Below are 21150 nucleotides of genomic sequence, written 5' to 3'. Positions count from 1 at the left end.
CCTGTGGCCTGGACCTTACATCTGAAGCAGCACTTTCTTTGTCCTGTGGCCCATCAGATAGTTCCCCAATGGATTTCAACATTTTCCCTTTACGCTGAGAAAAGAGAAAGCACAGAAAGCAAATGCAGATGATCATGTCTGACCTCTTTCCATAATCACCCTTCACTGTGCTTCCTCCGTACTCAAAGGGCCCTGTTTAGGTTAGTAGTGACATGCCTCTGTCCAAAACTGATATGCTTTTAAGACCAAATTTTGTCTGGTGCTGATGAGCACAGAGGAGCAACATGTGCAGGAGTGCTGTCTTTGGAATCGAAGCCCACAGGCTGCAGTGACACTTGCATGCCCGTGCTCACTGCTACACATTCTGAATAGCCAAGTTATGGATTTCACCTACTTGTCTGTCCACAGACAGACCTTGTTTATTCTTAAAGGTGAATGAAATTGTGTCAGGAAGATGGATGAAACTGGAGGCAATCATGTTAAGAAAAATTACACAGACTTGGACAAAGATCACAGTTTTTTCTTGCTCCTTTGTTTCTCGTAAACAAAACCTACATTTTCTATGCATGCATATACAGCACATGATCAGAAGGGGACATTTTGGGGAGAAGAGGACTAGAAGAAGGCATGTACAGGAGAGGGTGGTAGAGAGTACGGTTAAGGTACATCATGAACTTGAACATAGATGTCACCATGAAATCCATTCATTGTTTGGTAGAAGAGATATACACCATTTAAAAAATTAAAGTTAGTCCCTTGAGGCTGGAGAGGTGGCTCAGCAGTTAAGAGCACTTACTTCTGTCTCAGAAGATCCAGGGTCAGTTCCCAGCACCCATGGTGGGCAATTCACATCAGCCTGTAACTCCAGTTGTTTAGCGCTTACTGCTTTTAGCGCCTAGAATGACACTGTAGTATTTCAGTGGTTAATGCTTTTCTGTTCCATCATGCTAAGTCATATGTAGGTATGACTAGTGTTCCTCTTTCCAAAAGGTCGGACAGTTAAAGATGCTGTTGACATCAGTGCTTGGCCAATGGGCCAATCACAAAGAAGCCTTTGATGAGATCAACAGTCATATCGTGGAGGCCAGATACTCTCTGTCCCGATTCCGTCTGCTGACTGGTTCTTCAGAAGCTGTTCAGGTTCAGGTGGACAATCTTCAGGTAATAAAAAGTTGGCTACATCTTCTTCTTCTTCTTCTTCTTCTTCTTCTTCTTCTTCTTCTTCTTCTTCTTCTTCTTCTTTTTCTTCTTCTTCTTCTTCTTCTTCTTCTTCTTCTTCTTCTTCTTCTTCTTCTTCTTCTTCTTTTTTGTTTTGTTTTGTTTTGTAGGTTTGGAGCTCTCTTTGAAAAGCAGGCTGGCCTGGAACTCACAGAGATCTACCTGCCTCTGCCTCCCGAGTGCTGGGATTAAAGGCATGTGCCACCACCGCCCAGCTAGTTGACTACATATTAACCTTTTCACTAAAGAAAACAAACAAAAAAATTATCAAGTAGAAATGTCACCCTAAAATATTGTCTTATTATGTTCTTTGCATTTAATTATTTAAAATATTAATTTCCTTGCTTTATTTTAACTTAATCAAATGTGCTTGTGGGTAGCAAAAGCTGGATTAGCTGATCTAGATGATGGATTTTTAATACCCTGTTATGTAAATTAGATATACGTATGTTTTATGATATGATTGGCTACCCAAACCCACTTCTTGGCCCCACTGTCTTCCCTTTCTTTCCTCAGTCTGCCTCTCCAAGTATCTCCCAAGAAACTAGAAAACAGGAAGGAAAATAGCCAAGGGGTAAACATTTAAACCATAGTGTTCTGATTCATTGGTAGAATCCTGTTGGCCAACGCAATGACCACATCACCTCTTTCCAGCACTCACTCTTTGCTTTCCCAGGTCTCTGTCCACACTGTATTCACCCAGAATGTATGTGATGCTGTCTGTCTTAAATCCATCTCTAGCTCACATCTCAGGTCATGGCTCTCAGGTTCATGGTCTGTGTCTTCACTGTCTTCACCTCCTTTCTTACCTGGGCACTGTGCTACACTGACCTGTCACTGTTCATTCTTCCTGGCTAAAATACACAGACCATGGGCTAGGCAGGGCAGGCCCTCAAGGGATGGGGTTCCTAGCATGTGCCTTCTTACATCTAGCCCACATCCCTGACTTGACATCTGCATTAGTATGTTGCTGTGCTCCTAGGTAGACTTTCACAAGGGAATGCCTTTTGAGGGTGGATTTGGGAAGAGGAAGACTGAAATGTGTAAAAATTTCTTTAAAAAACTAAGACTTGTGGCAGTTACTAAGAACCATTAAAACTCATGTTGGGCATAGTAAACTGAAAACATTTTTTTTTTAATTTGGAGAACTTTTAAAATTACTGTATTCTGCATTTAACACCTGAAATTTGTCTCAAGATAGGGAAGATTTAATGAACTTATCCTTGAATATTTTGATTTGCAAGCAATTAGATATTGGTAAATAGTACTATATTTTTATAGGTGACTTCTCTTTTACAAGGAATTGGGACTATCATTTAAATAGTATTTCTAGGAAGACATGTCACAGAGGCATGAGATTGGGTTTCATCGTGTAGCTCAGGGTAACCTAGAACTCATGATTTCCCTTTCCTTAGCCACTCTAGTGCTAGGATTATGGGTATGTGATGTTGTATCTGGTCCAGAGAAACACCTTTCTTCTAGGCCCCTCCCTGTCGCTAGGTAGAAGACTTCACTGAGCTGGTCTAATAATTCCTCTCTGCTGTAAGTGATGTTAAGTGCACAATGCAGTATTATTAATAACAGCCACCATTCAGTGCATGAAGATGGGGAGGGCAAATTCTCTTGCCTAGATGAAACTATTCTCTGTGGAACATCTCTCCTTTCCTTATTACCTCTCTCTCATACCTCTAGCAACCATCATTCTACTCTATTTCTGTGAGCTTGATAGTTCTAAACCAATGGTTCTCAATCCATGGGTTGTGACCCCCTTGGGGCTTGAATGACCCTTTCACAGGGGTTGTATAGGAGATGTTTGCATCATGATTCCTAACAGTAGCAAAATTACAGTTAGTGAAGTAGCAATGGAAATAATTTTATGGTTGGGGGTGTCACCATAACATGAGGAACTGTATTAAAGGGTCACAACATCAGGCAGATTGAGAACCACTGTTCTAGACAAAAGTCATTTAGTATGTGACATCATGATGTGTTAATTAGATTAGTCAACGTACAATATAAACAGATATGAATGCGTTTGAACATTTATCCAAAATGATTGCCCTATGGGTGTGTATGGTTATTTCCTGTCATTTAAACAGAAAATTCTTTGCATGAGATAGAATTTAGAGGTGATCTTTAGAAAAGCTGCAATTTGATATTCTAGTCATCAATTACCAGGAGAATAACTCTAGATATTTAATGACACAGAGGCCTGGGTTTGGGCTTTGAGCATGAATAAGAGCCACAGTGCGGAAGACAGTACCTGGACCACTGTTGCAGCTTCCTTCCCAGGCAGCGAGGACATCTTTCACGAATTTTATAAAAACCCATGTTTTAGCATAAGAGGGTTCAATTGCTATGACTCTTCTTTCAGAACAGAATTAGAAGAAAGAAGTGATTGTCTTTTTGAAAGCATTGGAGCAACATGTGCATGCCTATAATTCAACTGCTTTAAACATGCTCATTAGAATTTATTCCTGTTTTTCATCTGTGGGACTCTTTCTTTGGGCAGAATCTTCATGATTGCCTAGAAAAGCAGGAAGAGGGTTTGCAGAAATTCAGCTCCATCACCAACCAACTATTGAAGGAGTGTCACCCACCTGTGACAGAAACTCTCTCCAATACCCTGCAGGAAGTCAATATGAGGTATGGAGCAGGCTAATTTTGTATCTTATTATAAATGATATAATTAAAACTTTCTGGCATTTTCAGTTGGACATCTATAGAGTCTATTATACTAATGTTTGGGAGTTGGTTTTTTTTTGGTTTGGGGTTTTTGTTTTGGTTTGGTTTTTGTTGTTGTTTGTTTTTTGTTTTTTTGAGACAGGGTTTCTTTGTGTAGCTTTGGAGCCTGTTCTGGCACTTGCTCTGTAGAGTAGGCTGACCTTAACTCACATAGATCCACCTGCCTCTGCCTCCCAAGAGCTAAAGGCATGCACCACTACCACCAAGCTAATGTTTTTTTTGTTTGTTTTGTTTTGTTTTACAAAATGAAAAATAGCCAAAAAAGAAGACATTTAGTAAAGATTAGGACTGCTCTTCACCCAAAGATAGTTTTCATCCCGTTGAAATACGAGCACAGTCTTTTAATCTTTATTGTGTTAAACAGATATAAGTCATTGCTTGTGTTCATATTCACGTGAATCAGGATCAAGACAAATAAGATAGTAAGTGACAGGGTTTGGTGACGGATGGTAACCTGCCCTAAGTGCTCACTGTTGCTCGTAGATGGAATAACTTACTGGAAGAGATTGCTGAGCAGCTGCACTCCAGCAAGGCCCTCCTTCAGCTCTGGCAGAGATACAAGGACTACACAAAGCAGTGTGCCTCTGCAGTTCAGCAACAAGAAGACCAAACCAGTGAGCTGTTGAAGGCAGTCACTAACAAGGACATCGCTGATGATGAAGTCACCAAGTGGATTCAGGATTGCAATGTACGTCCAGAAACTTGTTTGCGACTTGCCCTACCTGATGTCCTTCAGTGTCACAGGTTTTGCAGGGCTAGTGTAGCTGTGTGTGAGCTTTTGGGGAGGTCCGAATTTGTGAGACAGTTTATCCCAAAGTCATCACCCCATTTACTAAAGACCCTGCTAGTCCTAACAGCTTTGTTTAACATTTGTGAGATTCTTTCCCATTGTTTCATTTTTAAAAGTGAGTGGCTTTCCCCACTTCTTCCTTAATGGAGTATAATCCGTGGGGAAAATGTAGGTTATATGTTCATACTGAAGTAGTCACTGTAAGATGTGACCATATGAGGAAATCATGCCTTTAAAAACTCCGCTGTCAAAGGTCTCATCCACTTAGATTTGTTATCCGCTGTGGGTGCATCCAGACAACAGCTTCATTCAGGAATTTAACAGCAGAGTGAAGTCTGTCTCAGCTCTCTGCTACACTCTTTAATAGCTTTTAAATGAGTCCCCTTTCCACCGTAGCTGCCAATAGCCTACTTAGGGCTTTCCAGAAAGGCCTTCTCTCCTTCTATCCATTTCTTGGCTCTTGTTATTTGTCCTTATTTGTCTTTATTTTAATGATCTTTGTCACAAAGACCTTCTTAAAAGCTTTCCCAAATCAGCTTATTAAAGTAGTCTAGTTATAAAATACTACACAAACACAAGCTTGCACCTTCAGTTTAAAGAAGGATTTAAAGTGGCAATGAAGAGAATCTTTGTTTTTTTTGACATAGTTTATCTTTACAAGATCTGACATTTTTAGTGCTCCTGAATCAAGGCACACTTGTGTTTTCTTTTTTAAGTCAGTGTCAAGGTTAAAGATGACCTTCTCTCACAGGAAACACTGTACAGGCAGTGCAAGATCTGTACCCTCCATCCTATCCAAGTGGGATCCCAGCAGTCAGCAGGAGTGGCAGTCCCCTGTGATCTGTTACTACCCATAGGACCCAGAAACAAGAATTCCCATTTGCTCACAGTTATGTACATACAGTTGGATTTCATAAAACATGGCTGGAGAGGCCACAGGAATAAAGGGGGACAAGGTCCTTAGCCCCATCCACGTGAACCATCCCTGTCCTCTACACCTCACTGGCACAGTGAGGTGACCATCGCTAGACTAATGCCCAAGGCCTCTGTAAAAATAAGTATGGAAGGCAAAATGCAGCATGGCTTCAGTTTGACACATAATATATATATATATATATATATATATATTTACATATATGTTTACATATATAAATTGAGAAAAGTAAGACCTAAGGTTTCTAGTTACTGCCTCATCTAGTGTATGGCGGTTTCTTTTCTTTCGTTATTCTGTTATTCTCTTTATTTTTTCTATTTCTCTCTCTCCATATACATATACATGTATATGGAGAGAGAGAAATAGGTATTATATATATATATATATATAGTTCACACTCTCTCCTTCCATCTCCTCATCCTCCCTTTACCTCTTTTCTTCTTTCTCTTTACGTTTTTCTTCCTTCATTCTCTCCATCCTTCTTTACTGTCTTATTTTCCCTACCCCCTTTTCTCTTTCTTCTTTACTCCTCCTTTCCCTTCTTCCTTGGATTGGTTCATCCTCCCTCCCTCCCTCCCTCCCTCCCTCCCTCCTCCCTCCCTTCCTTCCTTCCTTCCTTCTTTTCTCTCTTTCCCTTATTTATGTACATTGTTTGCATTTCTCTGCAGTTCTATAATGAGCTTACGTGGCTTGTATTATAAGTGCTCTGCTTTTTCCTGGAACTAGAGATAGGTGTTTGTGTACTGTAGGCAAGTACACATCCACCAAACTGCAGCTGCAGCCTAATCAGGATAGTGCTCTCTCTCTCTCTCTCTCTCTCTCTCTCTCTCTCTCTCTCTCTCTCTCTGTGTGTGTGTGTGTGTGTGTGTGTGTGTGTGTGTGTGTGTGTGTTACATAATATGTATATGTACATGGTTAGTACACATAGTTCCTATTTTTTAAAAATTATAACCAATCCCCGACTACTTCTCTGAAGGTGAGGGTACTTAGTATAATGGTTACGCAGGAATATTTCCTATCTATGTGTGTGGCCCTTTGCCAAATGCTGATGACACTGAGGAGAATATGTAACATGCTTCAGAGTGAGTGACTTATCTTCTCCTTCAGGACCTTCTCAAGGGACTGGGGCCAGTCAAGGACTCGCTTTATGTCCTTCGAGAGTTGGGAGAACAGCTTGGGCAACAGGTAGATGCTTCAGCATCTGCAGCCGTTCAGTGCGAGCAGCTCTGCTTCAGCCAGCGCCTGTGTGCCCTGGAGCAGGCACTTTGCAAGCAGCAAGCAGTGTTGCAGGTAGGGAGCCAGTGGTGAGTGTGTTCTGGAGTGGGCGGGCCTTCCTATGTCTGGGGGAAAGCAAAGGAAGCAAAGTGTTGACATGACACTTCTGCAAACTGGTGGCTGGTTTTCATTATTCTCTACAAAAACTGGTTTAGTTTAGCAGATCAGCCCCTAAAACATAACCACCTTAGCAGAATACCCAGTGAGCCAACACTAAGTGGCTTCAATGGTGATATTCATATGCATTTAAAGCCTTGAACAAGAACTGAAATACTTACTTAGAAAATGGCTTATATGTATTTAAATAACAGCTTTAATTGGTTATTAGGGACTACTACACAGAAACAAATGAAGAGAGCCCATATAAATAAGGAAGAAATACCATTATTGCCTTGTCATTTTAGGAGTAGCATGCCATGGAGTATTGCAGTAGACACTTGCCCTTTCATAGATTTCATTAAAATGCCAATTTATGTCACTAAAATGCCAGTTTCCTTTTGAAATCATAGGCTGGAGTTGTTGACTATGAAACATTTGCCAAGAGCTTAGACGCCCTGGAGGCCTGGATAGTGGAAGCTGAGGCCCTCCTCCAAGCGCAGGATCCCACGCACTCGTCCGACCTCTCCTCTATCCAGGAAAGAATGGAAGACCTGAAAGTAAGTGTGCAAATCTCCCTTCCAGGTTTCACCTGTCTCCTCAAAATCCTAAGGTAAACTCAACTGCCAACCACTTCCTTCCGAGACCCCACCAAAATCCACCTAGCTCTTCCTTCCCGTCCTACTGAGAGGAAAGAACAGTGTATTGGTGATGATTGCCCAGCTGTGATCAGAGCCCTGCCAGGATCGGTCTTTAGGGACCCCCTCAACCCTGTCTTCCTCTTCCAGTCCCACCACGCCTTTCATAGCTTCAAAGTTTCCATGCATGCCACGCCACATCCCTAACATGATGCCCTCCCCGTTCAACCTCCCCCATCTCAGGCTATGAAGCTTCCTGTAGACCTTTCTTCTACCCCTTCCTGCTTCCTTTGTCTCAGCTACAGAGAGAGACCTTTAAAGTTTTGCTTAGTTATGTAGACACAATCAGCCTACATTGTTTCCACATGAAAACTTTGCATTGATTCCATAGCTGCTTACAGTATGATTTGTCAATTAATAATATTAATATAACATATAAAAGAAAAAAGGCTCTTATTGGATTACCAATAATTTTAAATATTTAATAAATCAAATTTTAAAAATTTAGTAGACTGGCAAATTTTATCACATATCCTTTTGCTTAAAATCCTCCATGTGGGGACTGGGGAGATGGCTTACTCACCGGGTAAGGTGTTTACCATGAAATTATGAGGACCTGAGATCAGATGTCTAGTCTGCTTGTAAAAAGCTGGCCATCCCATCATGTGTCCTCAGGTACCCATGAGGCAGAGACAGAAGTGTTTCTGGGGCTTGATGGTTATCCGTTCCTGTTAAATTGGTGAGCTCTGGGTTCAGTAGGAGACCCTGTCTCAAAATACAAGGTGGAGAGCAACTAAAAAAAAAAGCACTGCTGATATTGACTGTCTTCTGGTGTCTATGTGCACACATATGCATGTGCACCAGCACACATATGGGTGACCACATAGATACATGCAAAATATCCTTCAGTGAGTTCTCAGTGTTCTTAAGACCAAGACCATCATTAAAGAAAAGGCTGGCATCACCCGGCTTCCATCTTTCTTAAGGGTTCCTTTTTGCATCACCATCCACTTACTTTCCCAACCACTGATGCATGTCAATTTTGGTGCCTGTGTTCCTGAGATTCCTACTTCCTGGATTCTTGTCCTCTTTGGCTCCATCTCCTACAAAACCAGTGGACTCATGACCATTTGGGTCAATGAGACTCTCTTAAGAAAGTCTGCCCTCTCTATGGAGGGTCAGGCTATCCACGGACACATTTTTATGAATGACACAATTCTATCCCAAGGTTTATCTTGCCATTCACTTAGGTTTGTGGGAGCTGGTGGTTTCTTCTGTGTTTTCTCCTATTGGAGCAGTAATTTCTCCCTGTTGTCGCATAAGGAGAAGGACCAGGTTATATTAGTTTTGTGGATGTCCATTCATGGGAATTCCACAGTTTAGTACTTAGACCTTTGCTTTCAATAATCAGGAAGATTTACTTCTCTAAGGATAGAGAGCTTTTCCAAGAGCACAAGAGCATGCAGTGCACACACGCTCGCGCGCGCGCGCGCGCACTCGCGCACCCACACCCACACCCACACCCACACTCTCACACACACATGCACACACACACACACACACACACACACACACACACACACACACACACACACTCTCACACACACACACTCTCTCTCTCTCTCTCTCTCTCTGTCTCTCTCTCTCTCTCACACACACACACACACACACACACACACAGCCCAAAGTGGGCTGACATGCTTTGCTTCCTGTAGCCGGTTTTCTAGATAGAGACAGAAATCCCCATGGGAAATAGATGTTCACTTTGTTTGACATATTGACTGCTGTTGGTTTGAGGCTTCCTAACTCAAGGACATCAAATTGATGCAAGCATGATCTTTCCAAAGTCTGGGTGAAGCTGCATTCCTTCTAGCAATGGCTGGACAACTTCTCTGTACCTGGCTCTACCCGTTTGAGCCACTTACTTACTTCTTGTTCCTCTCTTTCTTCATCATCAGGAAGGGACTACAGTGGTGTTCTACCTCATGTAATTTCTTTTAAGGATAAAATGAGTGATTCCTTGTAACCCTGTTATAACAATTCTTATTCACGCCAAGAGCTGCATTGCAGTTGTTACTGAATAAAAAGGGGTACATTAGCATAAATGAATTAAGTCTAATGAGGATGCAATGAACTTTTCAGTCATCAGCATAATTTTTATCCTTGCTCTGTTCTGTGGAGAGTAAACCAATCCTGTAAATGAGATATTCCATGTAAGCTTCTACTGTCCATCAAAGGACAATGAGCGATCATGAACAACAGCAACCTCAGCAGGGCAAGTTGAGGAGATCTGGGCAGGTGTTCCTCTGGAGAGTGTGCCTGGCCTTAAGGAACTGAACAGACCAAGAACCAGAGTCTTCTGATGTCAGACACACACAGCTCACAGTAAAGAGAACCCCTACCTCTGCTGACATGGGACTGAACTTGCTTTCCACTGTCACTGGCAGGGACAGATGCTAAGGTTCAGCAGCCTGGCTCCGGATTTAGACCGTCTCAATGAGTTGGGGTACCGGTTACCCTTGAATGACAAGGAGATCAAGAGGATGCAGAACCTGAACCGCCAGTGGTCTCTGGCGTCTTCCCAGACCACAGAAAGATTCAGGTGAGGAGACGTCTTGGTCATTTTAGGAGTTTTTGTGCCTTCATGCTGCTATGACAGAATACCACAGACTGGGAGTTATGTATACATATGAAGTATTTTCTCATGGCTTCGGGTGTAGATCAGTTGATAGAACGTTTGCCAAGCAGAAATGAAGCCTTGGATTTCATCCTTAACTACCTAAATCCACATAAACTGAGCAGTGTGGTGGCAAATGCCTGTAATCCTAGGGCTCCAAAGGCAGAGGATCAGATTTTCAAAACCCTTCTCAGCTGTGTGGCTTGTTCAGGATCTGCCTGGGCTACATGAGACCTTGCCTCAAAAACAAAAACAGAAAAACAAGAAGTTTGGGTGTCCAGTGAGGGCTGCTTTCTTCCTGTTCCTCAAGGCCTCCAGAGGGAAGAAATGGCCTCTTTACATGCAAGAAAGCCAAAGCATGCAAGGGAGGGCCTCACAGGGGGGAGGGAGGGCCTCACATGGGGGGAGGGCCTCACAAGAGGAGGGCCTCAGAGCCAAATGAGCCTTTGAAACTCCCACCTTTGGAATGCTGTCATATTGACCTTTAATTTTGAACACGAGAATTTCAAAGCAGATACATTCAAACTACATAACTGATAATATCAGGAGACTATGAATTTATTACACGTGTGTGTGTAAATTCTAGAATTTTCCAGCAACAGCAAACAAAATGTGAACTAAAAGTAGAAAACTCAAGTTGTAATTTCCCATATTTAAAAATGTAAGCCATGTTTCAATCATAAAAACTGTTTCAAATGAGATCATACTCAAAGGATAAGCACAGTTTTGAACATTCAAACATTAGTATTTTAAATGCTGATGACTTTGGATTTTATAGCTTTACCACCAACATGAAATCTTTGTAGGACTGTGACCAAAATAGAGGCAGAGAATATTTAATCTATTTTATATTCTGGGGGGATGCCAAGGTGACCACATAACCATTCTTCCTTGTTCATCATGTCAGCAAGTTGCAGTCATTCTTGCTTCAGCATCAGACTTTCTTGGAAAAATGTGAGACGTGGATGGAATTCCTGGTTCAGACAGAGCAAAAGTTAGCTGTGGAGATTTCAGGCAATTACCAGCATCTCTTGGAGCAGCAGAGGGCCCATGAGGTAAGTGATTCAATGAGCTTTGAACTAACAGAAAGTTTTAATGGCTGAGGATAGGGCTCTGTGTGTACAGATATCTGCTGCTAAGCATGGTAGCCTGAGTCTGCTCCTCACAAGCCACACGGTGGGAGGAGAGAACTGATTCTTATATATTGTCCTCTGACCTCCACATGTGTGTCCCAACAGGCATGTACCCACAGACCACACACACACACACACACACACACACTAAATAAAAGCTAATAGAAATTTTAAAGACATTAAAGAAAAATTAGGCCCTAGCCAAGCATCATTCATGCTAATTCTAGCACTCAGGAATCAGAGGCAGGAGGATTGAGGCAAGTTCAAGGCCAGCCTGATCTTTGAAGGATTTGGGTAGTGGATTTTGCTAAGACTGAAATATGTGTCAATTTCCTCTTCTTCTTTTATCCGGCAATTTTAATGTTTTAAGTTAAGAAATGTAGATTGGCTCTCTTGTCATTGTTGTCAGTCATTGTCATGCTCTTCATTTGAAGTACAGAGAGTGTCTGATTTACAGTTAGAGAGGCAGGTATGACTGGTTCTGGTGGCACTTGGAAGAAGAGGCAGGTGGATGGATCTCTGAGTTCAAGATGAGCCTGGTCTACCTAGTGGGTTCCAGACAGCTAAAATGCATAGCAAAACCCTGTCTCAGGAAAAATAAAAAGACAGACATGGTGACACACACGTGTGTAATCACAGTGCCAGAGTTTCAGATAGGAGGACCGTGATTTCCAGGTATAACCTCGGCCCACAGCAAATTTAAGGCCAATCCTAGTTGCATACCAAATCCTATCTCAAGAAGAAGAGGGAGTGGGGTGAAGGAGTAGGAAGAATCATATGAGTAGACAAAGAGGAGGAAGAGGGGAGGCTGGAGACTAGGAAGAGGAGGAGGAGCAGTAGAAGGAGGAGGGAGGATTGGGAGGAGAAAGTGGAGAAGGGGGTGGAGGTCTAGGAGGACAGAGGAAGATTATTGTAGTTACAGCTTGACTGGGGATGAAGGGTGGGCAAAAGCAGGAATGCAGAAAATCAGGCAAGGGCTTTGGTAAGAAGCAGCTACAAGAAGGAATTTGATGGTCTTCAACGTATTAAACAGAGTTAGCACCCAGCTTAGTCCTTCACTCCCAGGTGTTTGCTCCTCAGACAAATGCATCCACCTAAAAATGCATGCATGTCGTTCATAGTAGCTCTGGTCACAGTGGGCACAAAATGGAAAGGCCCAGCTGTGCATCCACAGATGGCAGGATGAAGAGTGCTGAACTCACACAGAACAATACAACTCAGAATAAAGAGTTAACCCTGAGGACTGTGGATGGATATTGTAAATGCAGTGCCAAGTGAAAGAAGCCAGTCACAGGAGAACGTATTGCACGGTTCAGTTCATTTGAAATACACATAGTAGGCAATTTCCATAAAGGCATGAAATAGTCAAGGAGTCGCATGGGCTTGGGCACCTGGGTGCTGGGAGGAAATGAGGAGCAAATATTGCATTCAGCATTTCTTTGGGTGGTCAGGAAAATATTTAAAAATCAAATGCTTGAAGTTCACATCTGAAACAACACAAATTATTAAATGGATACTTAAAATGTATTAATTACATGCTATGGGGATTATATCTCAAAAAAAATGCTGTTTAAAAATAAAAACAATAGGACCTGTAAATGTGTGAGAAGATCACATGTGCCCAGCTGTTCAAAGTCAACCTGATGAAAACCCATCCCCAAATAAACAGCCAGAGAAAATAATTAGAAATATCAATCTTTCTATGGGCCTTTCTATTACTTTAGCTTTTATTATCTTGAAGCTTGTGAGAATCGAACCTAGGGCTTCAGGTTTTACCACTGATGCACGCCGGAATCCCTGAAGGGATTTGTTTTTGTTTTTATACATATAGTGAGATGAGATGATTTTACTAGCGTGACTGAATTGAAAAACAATGAACTTAAAAAAAAAAAGATGACAAATTGTAAATTCATCAGCTTACCTTATTAGGTTAACTTTTAAAGAATAAAAAAGTGGGGAGGGATAAGGCTATGTTTAGTCATCTAATTAAAACCCCAAACTAAAACGTTGTCCTTAAGCTTATCCTAATTAGTAATTGTTTTAAAAAAAGGGTTACTCCCACACCACAGATGGGGCTGAATATGTTTTTCCTAGTCTTGCTTAAAACAAACTGCAGTAAGTTATCAGAAGAAATTAGGGACTTTAAAGTATATTTCTTTTTCAAATTACAGCTGTTTCAAGCAGAGATGTTCAGTCGTCAACAGATCCTGCACTCCATCATTGTTGATGGGCAGCATCTTCTAGAACAAGGTCAAGTTGATGACAGGTAGGATCTCTGATAAATTGCTATGAAGAAAGTTTCTCCTGTAAATTAGTCATTTTCTTTTTAATGAGAGATTAGAGGGCATATATCCAATCTTCCTGAGGCAATTGTATTATCACGGGGCCTTGGTAATTGGAGGAAAGGCTTGCCTGAGTCTCTGAAATGAGTGAGTATTGAATCTTTGCAGCGAATGCTATTATATGATATGAAGGACGTAGGGTAATTGGAAATCACCTAGCCAACCTTCGCTACTCATCTGTAGGGACCGGAATTAGTGAATAGATCAGAATGGATTGGATCAGTGGTTGGTAAGCAGATGCTACTAATATCCTCCTGCACTTACTACAATTTTGCTCCTAAAAGAAGCCAGGTACCACTCGTCCTATTCTCTGAGAGATGAACAGCTCCAGATGCACACAGGAACCGAATTGAGTGAGGTCGCCTAACTAAGTGGGAGCGAGATAGGCTTTGAGTTACGGGCACTCCATGGCCAGGACTGGCCTAATTCTAGCCAGATTCCCCAGACTATACGCTGTGTTAGAAAATACTTTGCCACTTTAAACTATACCATGTTAAATGTGAAATCCTTCTTCCCCATCACAACAAACTCTTTATTTAAACCATAGATGTGAAGTTCTAGCTTCTCTTGCACCATGTGAGTTGTCAGTGTCGCAAGTATATATTCCCTGGACCAGTATTCACTCATCCAATTTCCATGTTCACATTTGGAGGGATTGATTTCAGTACCCATGTATATGTTTCTCATGCCCAGGTCCAGTCGTTGTAATTATAATTAACCACGGTGTGTTCTTAAATTGTTAGAAAATAAGTCATTTTTTATTAGAAGTTTTATCTTTAGAGCTTTAGAAGCTGTTTCAGCCTTCAGTAATTGTTTTGCAGGAAATTCACAAAAGATTTGCATGGTTAAGATTGGAACAATACTATGTAACAACGTGCTTACTCAATTCTGAGCAAGCCAAACTTAAATGTGAACATCACTGAGAATTTAAGACTCTCCAAATTAAACAAATTCAAATGTAATTACCTTTTATCTTTTGCTTTACCGGTCGGTGGCCAACTCTCTAGCATTATTACAAACATTCAAGTCATTAAGTGAAATAAAATTTAAAATTCCTGTTCACGCCAACATCTATTAAACTTTAAATGCTAACATTTAACGGGGGAAGGGCATACAAAGGAGATGAAAATGGGAGAGTTGGAACTAAATGAAGAATTTTGAGGGTTGCTGGTAAAATATAAACGACAGATTGGCTAAGAGTCTGTGGCTGGCAGGAAGGTTCCAGACAACAAGGATTTATGGTATGAAAGAAGCATGTGGGTTTTTGTTCTTAGAACTTCAGCTCTGGGAAGAACTTCAGTAGCTCATCAAGGGCCTCCAAATCAGGACAGTTTACATGCTAAAAACATGGCTTTCCAGAGATCTTGAATGTAACCTGATGCCTCCACTTCTTCATGCTCTCTGCTGTTATCAAGTCTTGGGGTCATACATTTTCTGAGGTGTCATGTCTTTTAAGGGCATGCCATGAGGCTAACCCTCATGCTTGGATTCGACTAGTGTAGACTCTATCATGATACGTGCCTATGTAGTACAGAGCCAAATCTATGTTCACAAGCGAATTCGATCACCAGGATCTTGTCATTGCCCTAGGGAACTCCTTTTTAAACACATGTAAGAAATTCTTTTTCTGTTTTTTTTTTTTAACCCAGTGCTTTTAATATTTTATGGTGATTAATTGATTTTTACTGTTCAATAATCATTGGTTCCAATTCAATCGTTCAATAAGTAATGGCACATTTGGTTGTAAATTCAAACTTTATGGTCATCTCAGATCACAGGGTGTATCAGCAAAATGGGATTTCAAAGTGGTGTAGAGTTCTAGAATAGTAATCTACACCACAGAGCAGAGTCTAAGTGATAGCAGAAGTATTAGGAGATGCTACATTTGTGATCAGCACCAAAAATCTACCAAGAAACATCCCATTAAATGCCTGACACATCCTTATTAAAGCCATTTCTATGCTACGATTTGTATATTAAGTAAAACTTTATAAAGAATGCCAATATGTTTTTAGGAAAGAATACATTAAAACACCTGCAATTTCTCAGCCTGAATTTGAGAAGGTCCAAGTGAAATTTAGTATCTCAAAGTGTATGAATGACCTTCATCCATATTTTTTTCTAAAAGAACATGTAAAATTTACATAAAATTTGTAAAAGACAATTTCTTTTTTTTAGTTTTTTATTTTTTATATATTTGAATTACAAACAAGATTGAATTACATGACGATCCTAGTTCCCTTCTCCCTCCCTTCCTCCCCTACCACCCCCCAGCTAAAATCCTACCTGTCATTTGTCCTTTCTTCTAATCAAAAAGACAATTTCTAATAGTAATTTGCTTGCGATTGCAGTCATCACATATGAGGGAATATTGAGACTGTTTATGAACAATGTTTTAAAAAAAGAAAACCAAAACTATTAATATAGTGTAATTTAAGTGGCTTGGTTTTGATTTTCCAAAATGGCTTAAGATTTTACCTGGGGAGGGAGTTTGTAGGTAGATCTAATGGCACATTGCTTGCTGTTTTAGGGTAGGAGAGGCTGTCACAGGCTCTTGAGACTCCCCCAGACTCCACACATATGCATGGGGGGAGTGTATGATAATTACCATAGATTGATTTCTATCTGGGCTGAGCTATGCAAGCACTCACCATTTGTAGATTGGTAGCAACTTTAAAAACAACTCGAAACTTGTAACCCAACGAACAGACCATGGTTTAGGTCATGTCTCAGGGCTTACCCTTTATGGAAAACATATATTAGCTGATACTGTGACTATATCCAAGACAATGATTTTTTTATTAGATGATTATTTCCTCACCAGGGATGAGTTCAGCCTGAAGTTGACACTCCTCAGTAATCAGTGGCAGGGAGTGATTAGAAGGGCCCAGCAGAGACGGGGGATTGTCGACAGCCAGATTCGCCAGTGGCAGCGCTATAGGGAAATGGTGGAGAAGCTCCGGAAATGGTTGGTTGAAGTGTCCTATCTGCCCTTGAGTGGTCTGGGAAGCACCCCTGTTCCACTGCAACAAGTGAGGACCCTCTTTGATGAAGTGCAGGTAAGATGCAGACACAGTGCCCACAAGCTTCCTCTGCATGTTCACTATGCTTAACTTTGGCCTTAGTTCTTCAGGTGGACTTTGAAGTGACTTGAAAATCAGGGCAGAAATTCTTAAGGGTCAACTGAAACATGTAAAGTGATAGCATTGCAAAATTCCTATGGGGAAGAGGGGATTGGAGCCATCTGAAGCCTCGCCAAGGATTCCTCTGCTTTGGACACCAAGGCCTCCAGCAGTTTCTTGCACCGTAGCTTAGATTGAAAGACAATGGCAAGGAAAGACAATTGGTGTTGGTCAGGGAGATTTAATAATGCAAGCTGGTCCCTCTCAGCACTGTTAGCCTGTCCACATATGTTTATGACCCTTCTCCTATAGAGGACTCATCTGGCTCCTCCCTCATCCCAATGTCCCCCAGAAAAGGCATCTATATAGACATGGCCTCAACTACCCACTACCGGTAGAGAAGGGCAAACTGGCATCTTTGGCCAAGTTCAGCTGCTGAGGTTCTGATTCATACATACAACTACCTTTTAGGCAGAGAGCCTATGATCTTTACACATTTTAGGACCCTAATCAGGAAATGTTCTACTTTCTAGTCTGCTGGTCCGGGATCCCAAGAGTTACTGCACGGCTAACTTCTTTCTTAACTCCCACTCCTCGAACTCAGTCTACCATGAACGTCCATCCCTGTGGCCACTCCTCATGTTCCTTGCCTTGGCTGACAGTAGCCTAACCTGCCTCATTATGTACAGTGCACACCTTTTTCATTCCACTTTCTACACTACCAGTGAATGCTCGTGTTATAACTTTCATCCAAGCACATCGGTCCCCTGCTTAGTATTCTTTTTTTTTTTTTTTTCTGAGACAGGGTTTCGCTGTATTGTTTTGGAGGCTGCCCTAGAACAGGTTGGCCTCTAGCTCACAGAGATCCACCTGCCTCTGCCTCCCGAGTGCTGGGATTAAAGGCATGCTCCACAAACGCTCGGCCCCCTGCTTAGTATTCTGTGATAGTGTAAAAGCCAAATCCCTGGCTAGGTGTGGTCACAAATTTCTGTAAATCCAACCTTTTGGCGGCTGAGACAAGATGATTGCAAGTTTAAGACCAGCATGAGCTACATACCAAAGCACTGTCTGAATATGGGATAGAGCCATGGGTCAGCAGTAAGAACACTGGCTGTTCCGGAGGACTCAAATTTCATTCCCAGCACCCACATGGTAGCCACAACCACCTATAACTTCAGTTCCAGGGCATCTGAAGCCTTCTTCTACTCTTCTTAGGCACTGTATGCACACAGTGCATACAAACATGCATACATGCAAACAAAACACTCACAAACATAAAATTTTAAAATTCTCTTGTTTTGCTGCTACCATTGCATTCTCACACAAGCACTTCATATTCCAGTCATGACAAAGTATGTTGTATTTCCTGAATTCATCATGTGTCCCTTATATGGTCAATGTACCCCTCCTCATTTCCCTTTAGAAGACGTCTTCCCTGTCACACTCATCTCCTCTTAGTCTGGTTGCATTCAGGTGTCATTCAAGACTCATTCAGTCTTGACTGCTTTGAGAGACCTACTGTGTGCATCCATGCTGGGACAACTGTCACTCTACTATCCCTGGGCGTTAGTTAGTCTTATAAGCAGAGTTCACAGTGTGCTGAGATTATACTTCTCGTTCATTTACATTTGGTTCCTTTACAATGTTCTTGTTGGGCGCAGGAGGGTTACCTATGCAGTCTAACACACAAGGTCAGCCGAATGCACTTACCATGGGGTACTGATGTGGAAAAGGAGAAAAAGTAAAAAGCTCTGGTCCCTTTCAGTTCAAAGAGAAGGTGTTCCTGCGCCAGCAGGGCAGCTATATCCTCACCGTGGAGGCTGGCAAGCAGCTCCTGCTCTCGGCCGACAGTGGCGCTGAGGCCGCCTTGCAAGCTGAACTCACAGAGATCCAAGAGAAATGGAAGTCAGCCAGCATGTATCTGGAGGAGCAGAAGAAAAAGCTGGCTTTCTTATTGAAAGTAAGTTGAGGTTGGAGGCCGCTTCAAGGAGTTGTGCTATTTCCTCCCATTGTTTCCCTGAGATGCACATCATGCGTGATCATGGAGCCGGCACCTCCCAGTGATTTTCTATTTTATTTAAGACTCTGTTCTGTCTTGCATGAACTCGAAAAGTTTCCCAATTGTCAGGGAAATCCCCTAACAAAGTAATTTAAACTCTAATAAGGCTGTCCAAGTGAATAATTCTGATTAATGGCCAGTGCTATGCCTCGGAGCATGTGACAGCTTTAGAAAGCCAGGCAGAAACTCAAGAAGCAGATTCCATTCCCTAAACTGTAGACGGAAAGGGCTTTAAAGATCGATATCTCGTATTTTATAGCTGGGGAAAAAGCTAACCCAGAATGAGTCTCTTGATTCGCCTTGGTTTATCTAAACAGGCTGCCATTGGCCAAAACTCTCCAAGAGGCGTCTCAGGCCTTTCGTTGGCCACAGACACTGTGATCTCCAGGGCACTGAGATTAAGCCATGCCACCTGCAATGAGTTTCTACCCCTCAAGTCCATACTATTTATAAATGGTGTTCAGTTCAGCAGTTATGCTTGTGTGAACAATTCATAAGGAGACTCATGATTCACTAAAGCGAATAAGCGCTCATAAAAATGAAATAAAAAGAATATGCCCTAAATTCAGATAAGACCATGTAGAAAACCATAGTTTTTTTTTTTTTTCTTACCTTCAGAATGGGTATAATTTTACCTCATCTATTTGATCATTGTGAGGATTTACCAAAATAATTCCAGGAAATCTTGAGGTAGTGGACACATAAATGACTGCAGCTGCCATTATTGTTATTAACACTTAAAAGTTGTACCTAGGAAATGTTGCCATTTTATATATGTTGATAATCACCAATTCTTCTTGATTATTAAGTAGAGTATGCTACCTCTTTGGATGGAAGGAGGCAGTTCACAGTATTTGAGCAGATTTTTTTTTTTTTTATTGTTTCAAATATTCACAGCCATTGGGTTCACTTTGGGAATCTTATGAAGTACCACTATTTGCTTACAGAGCAAGTCACTGGTAACATAATATGCCTGAGTCATTTGTCGTCATCTTGGTGTCAGGCAAGGATTTAAAACACTGTAATTCATTCTGGCGAGACTGTGTTAATCTTGCATTTTTTATTTTTTATTTTTTATTTGTGATGTGGTTTTTGGATATAATCCCAAGACATAAGAATGCATAGAGTCTGAGTCACTGAATTTGCTTGTCTCACCTGTCAGTTCATGTGTAAAACATTGACTGTGATGGACAGTTTGCAGAACAGGACATGAAGTTAGTTCCTTATCATTTGTGCAGAAAAAAAGACTCGGTGTTTGGCTTCACTGTCCAAGTCATCGATGGAGAAGAGACTCTATTCTTCTCTTCTCAGAATTTTTTTTTCCAGTTCAGGAGCTTTTTTATTTTACTTTTATTTTTATTTATTTATTTTATAGTCAGAATTTCTTTAATTTTGAATCATATGTTACATTCTGTTTGCCCAAGAAAGTCTTAAGATTTTAGAAATTTCATTACTACCCAGACTTATTTTCATGTATCTATCTTTACACCAATGTTATAATCTGTCTTCAGGTGTGAGCCTCATCCTCTGGGTATGTATGCCCCAAATAGTCTTGGTTTTGCCTGCTTATCTGACGTTGATTTTGTCCTGAAGGGTTGACCTTCACAGTGGCAACTCTGAACAGCCACTGGCTGTGCATTGACTGCTTTAGGGTGTGTGCTGATTTCTTTGAAAATTGTGAAGTCTAAGCAGGGGAGATTTTTTTTTTTTTTTCTGATGAATCATGTCTACAGGACTGAGCATTGGTGAGCAAAATGACACACCGGGTGTTGTAAACTAGGGGAATTGAAACACATCTGAGCCTCATAGACAATAGTATTCATAGTTTTGGTTTGCAGGGCCTTTGTTGGTGCTAACTAGGTAAAGGAGATGTCGTTAGGCTTCTATGGTTCTCCTTGCTTAAATATGAGTCTCCTTGCTATGTCACTTCCTGCCTGGAACACCACTTCTCTACTACATTTCCCAGAATCCTCTTTGACTCCTAGTCCTGTCTAACTTTTGCTGCCTCATTGGCCAAACAGAACTTTATTGAACAATCAATAAGATAAACCTACACAGAAGTACTTCCCCCATCACCCTCCCACAGTTCATCAGCGTAATTACATCTCTGGCAATTAAAAA

At 41.3% G+C, this 21150-nt stretch overlaps 1 protein-coding gene across 4 annotated transcripts in view; it reads left to right on the top strand.

The window, feature by feature from the left end:
• Syne1 (spectrin repeat containing nuclear envelope protein 1) overlaps positions 1–21150 on the top strand; it is a 453101-nt gene that overhangs the window by 366999 nt on the left and 64952 nt on the right. For all 4 annotated transcript variants that reach the window (XM_035440411.1, XM_035440413.1, XM_035440414.1 and 1 more), the window contains 10 exons: positions 991–1161; positions 3731–3864; positions 4447–4651; positions 6795–6977; positions 7472–7618; positions 10144–10298; positions 11281–11428; positions 13678–13772; positions 16673–16907; positions 18736–18930. In XM_035440411.1, coding sequence (XP_035296302.1) covers positions 991–1161; positions 3731–3864; positions 4447–4651; positions 6795–6977; positions 7472–7618; positions 10144–10298; positions 11281–11428; positions 13678–13772; positions 16673–16907; positions 18736–18930 — 1668 coding nt within the window. The remainder of the gene's footprint in view (positions 1–990; positions 1162–3730; positions 3865–4446; positions 4652–6794; positions 6978–7471; positions 7619–10143; positions 10299–11280; positions 11429–13677; positions 13773–16672; positions 16908–18735; positions 18931–21150) is intronic.

The sequence above is a fragment of the Cricetulus griseus genome, chromosome 2 (genome assembly GCF_003668045.3).
Source record: "Cricetulus griseus strain 17A/GY chromosome 2, alternate assembly CriGri-PICRH-1.0, whole genome shotgun sequence".
NCBI classification, from domain to species: Eukaryota; Metazoa; Chordata; class Mammalia; order Rodentia; family Cricetidae; genus Cricetulus; species Cricetulus griseus.
This window is presented reverse-complemented; position numbering and strand designations above follow the sequence as displayed.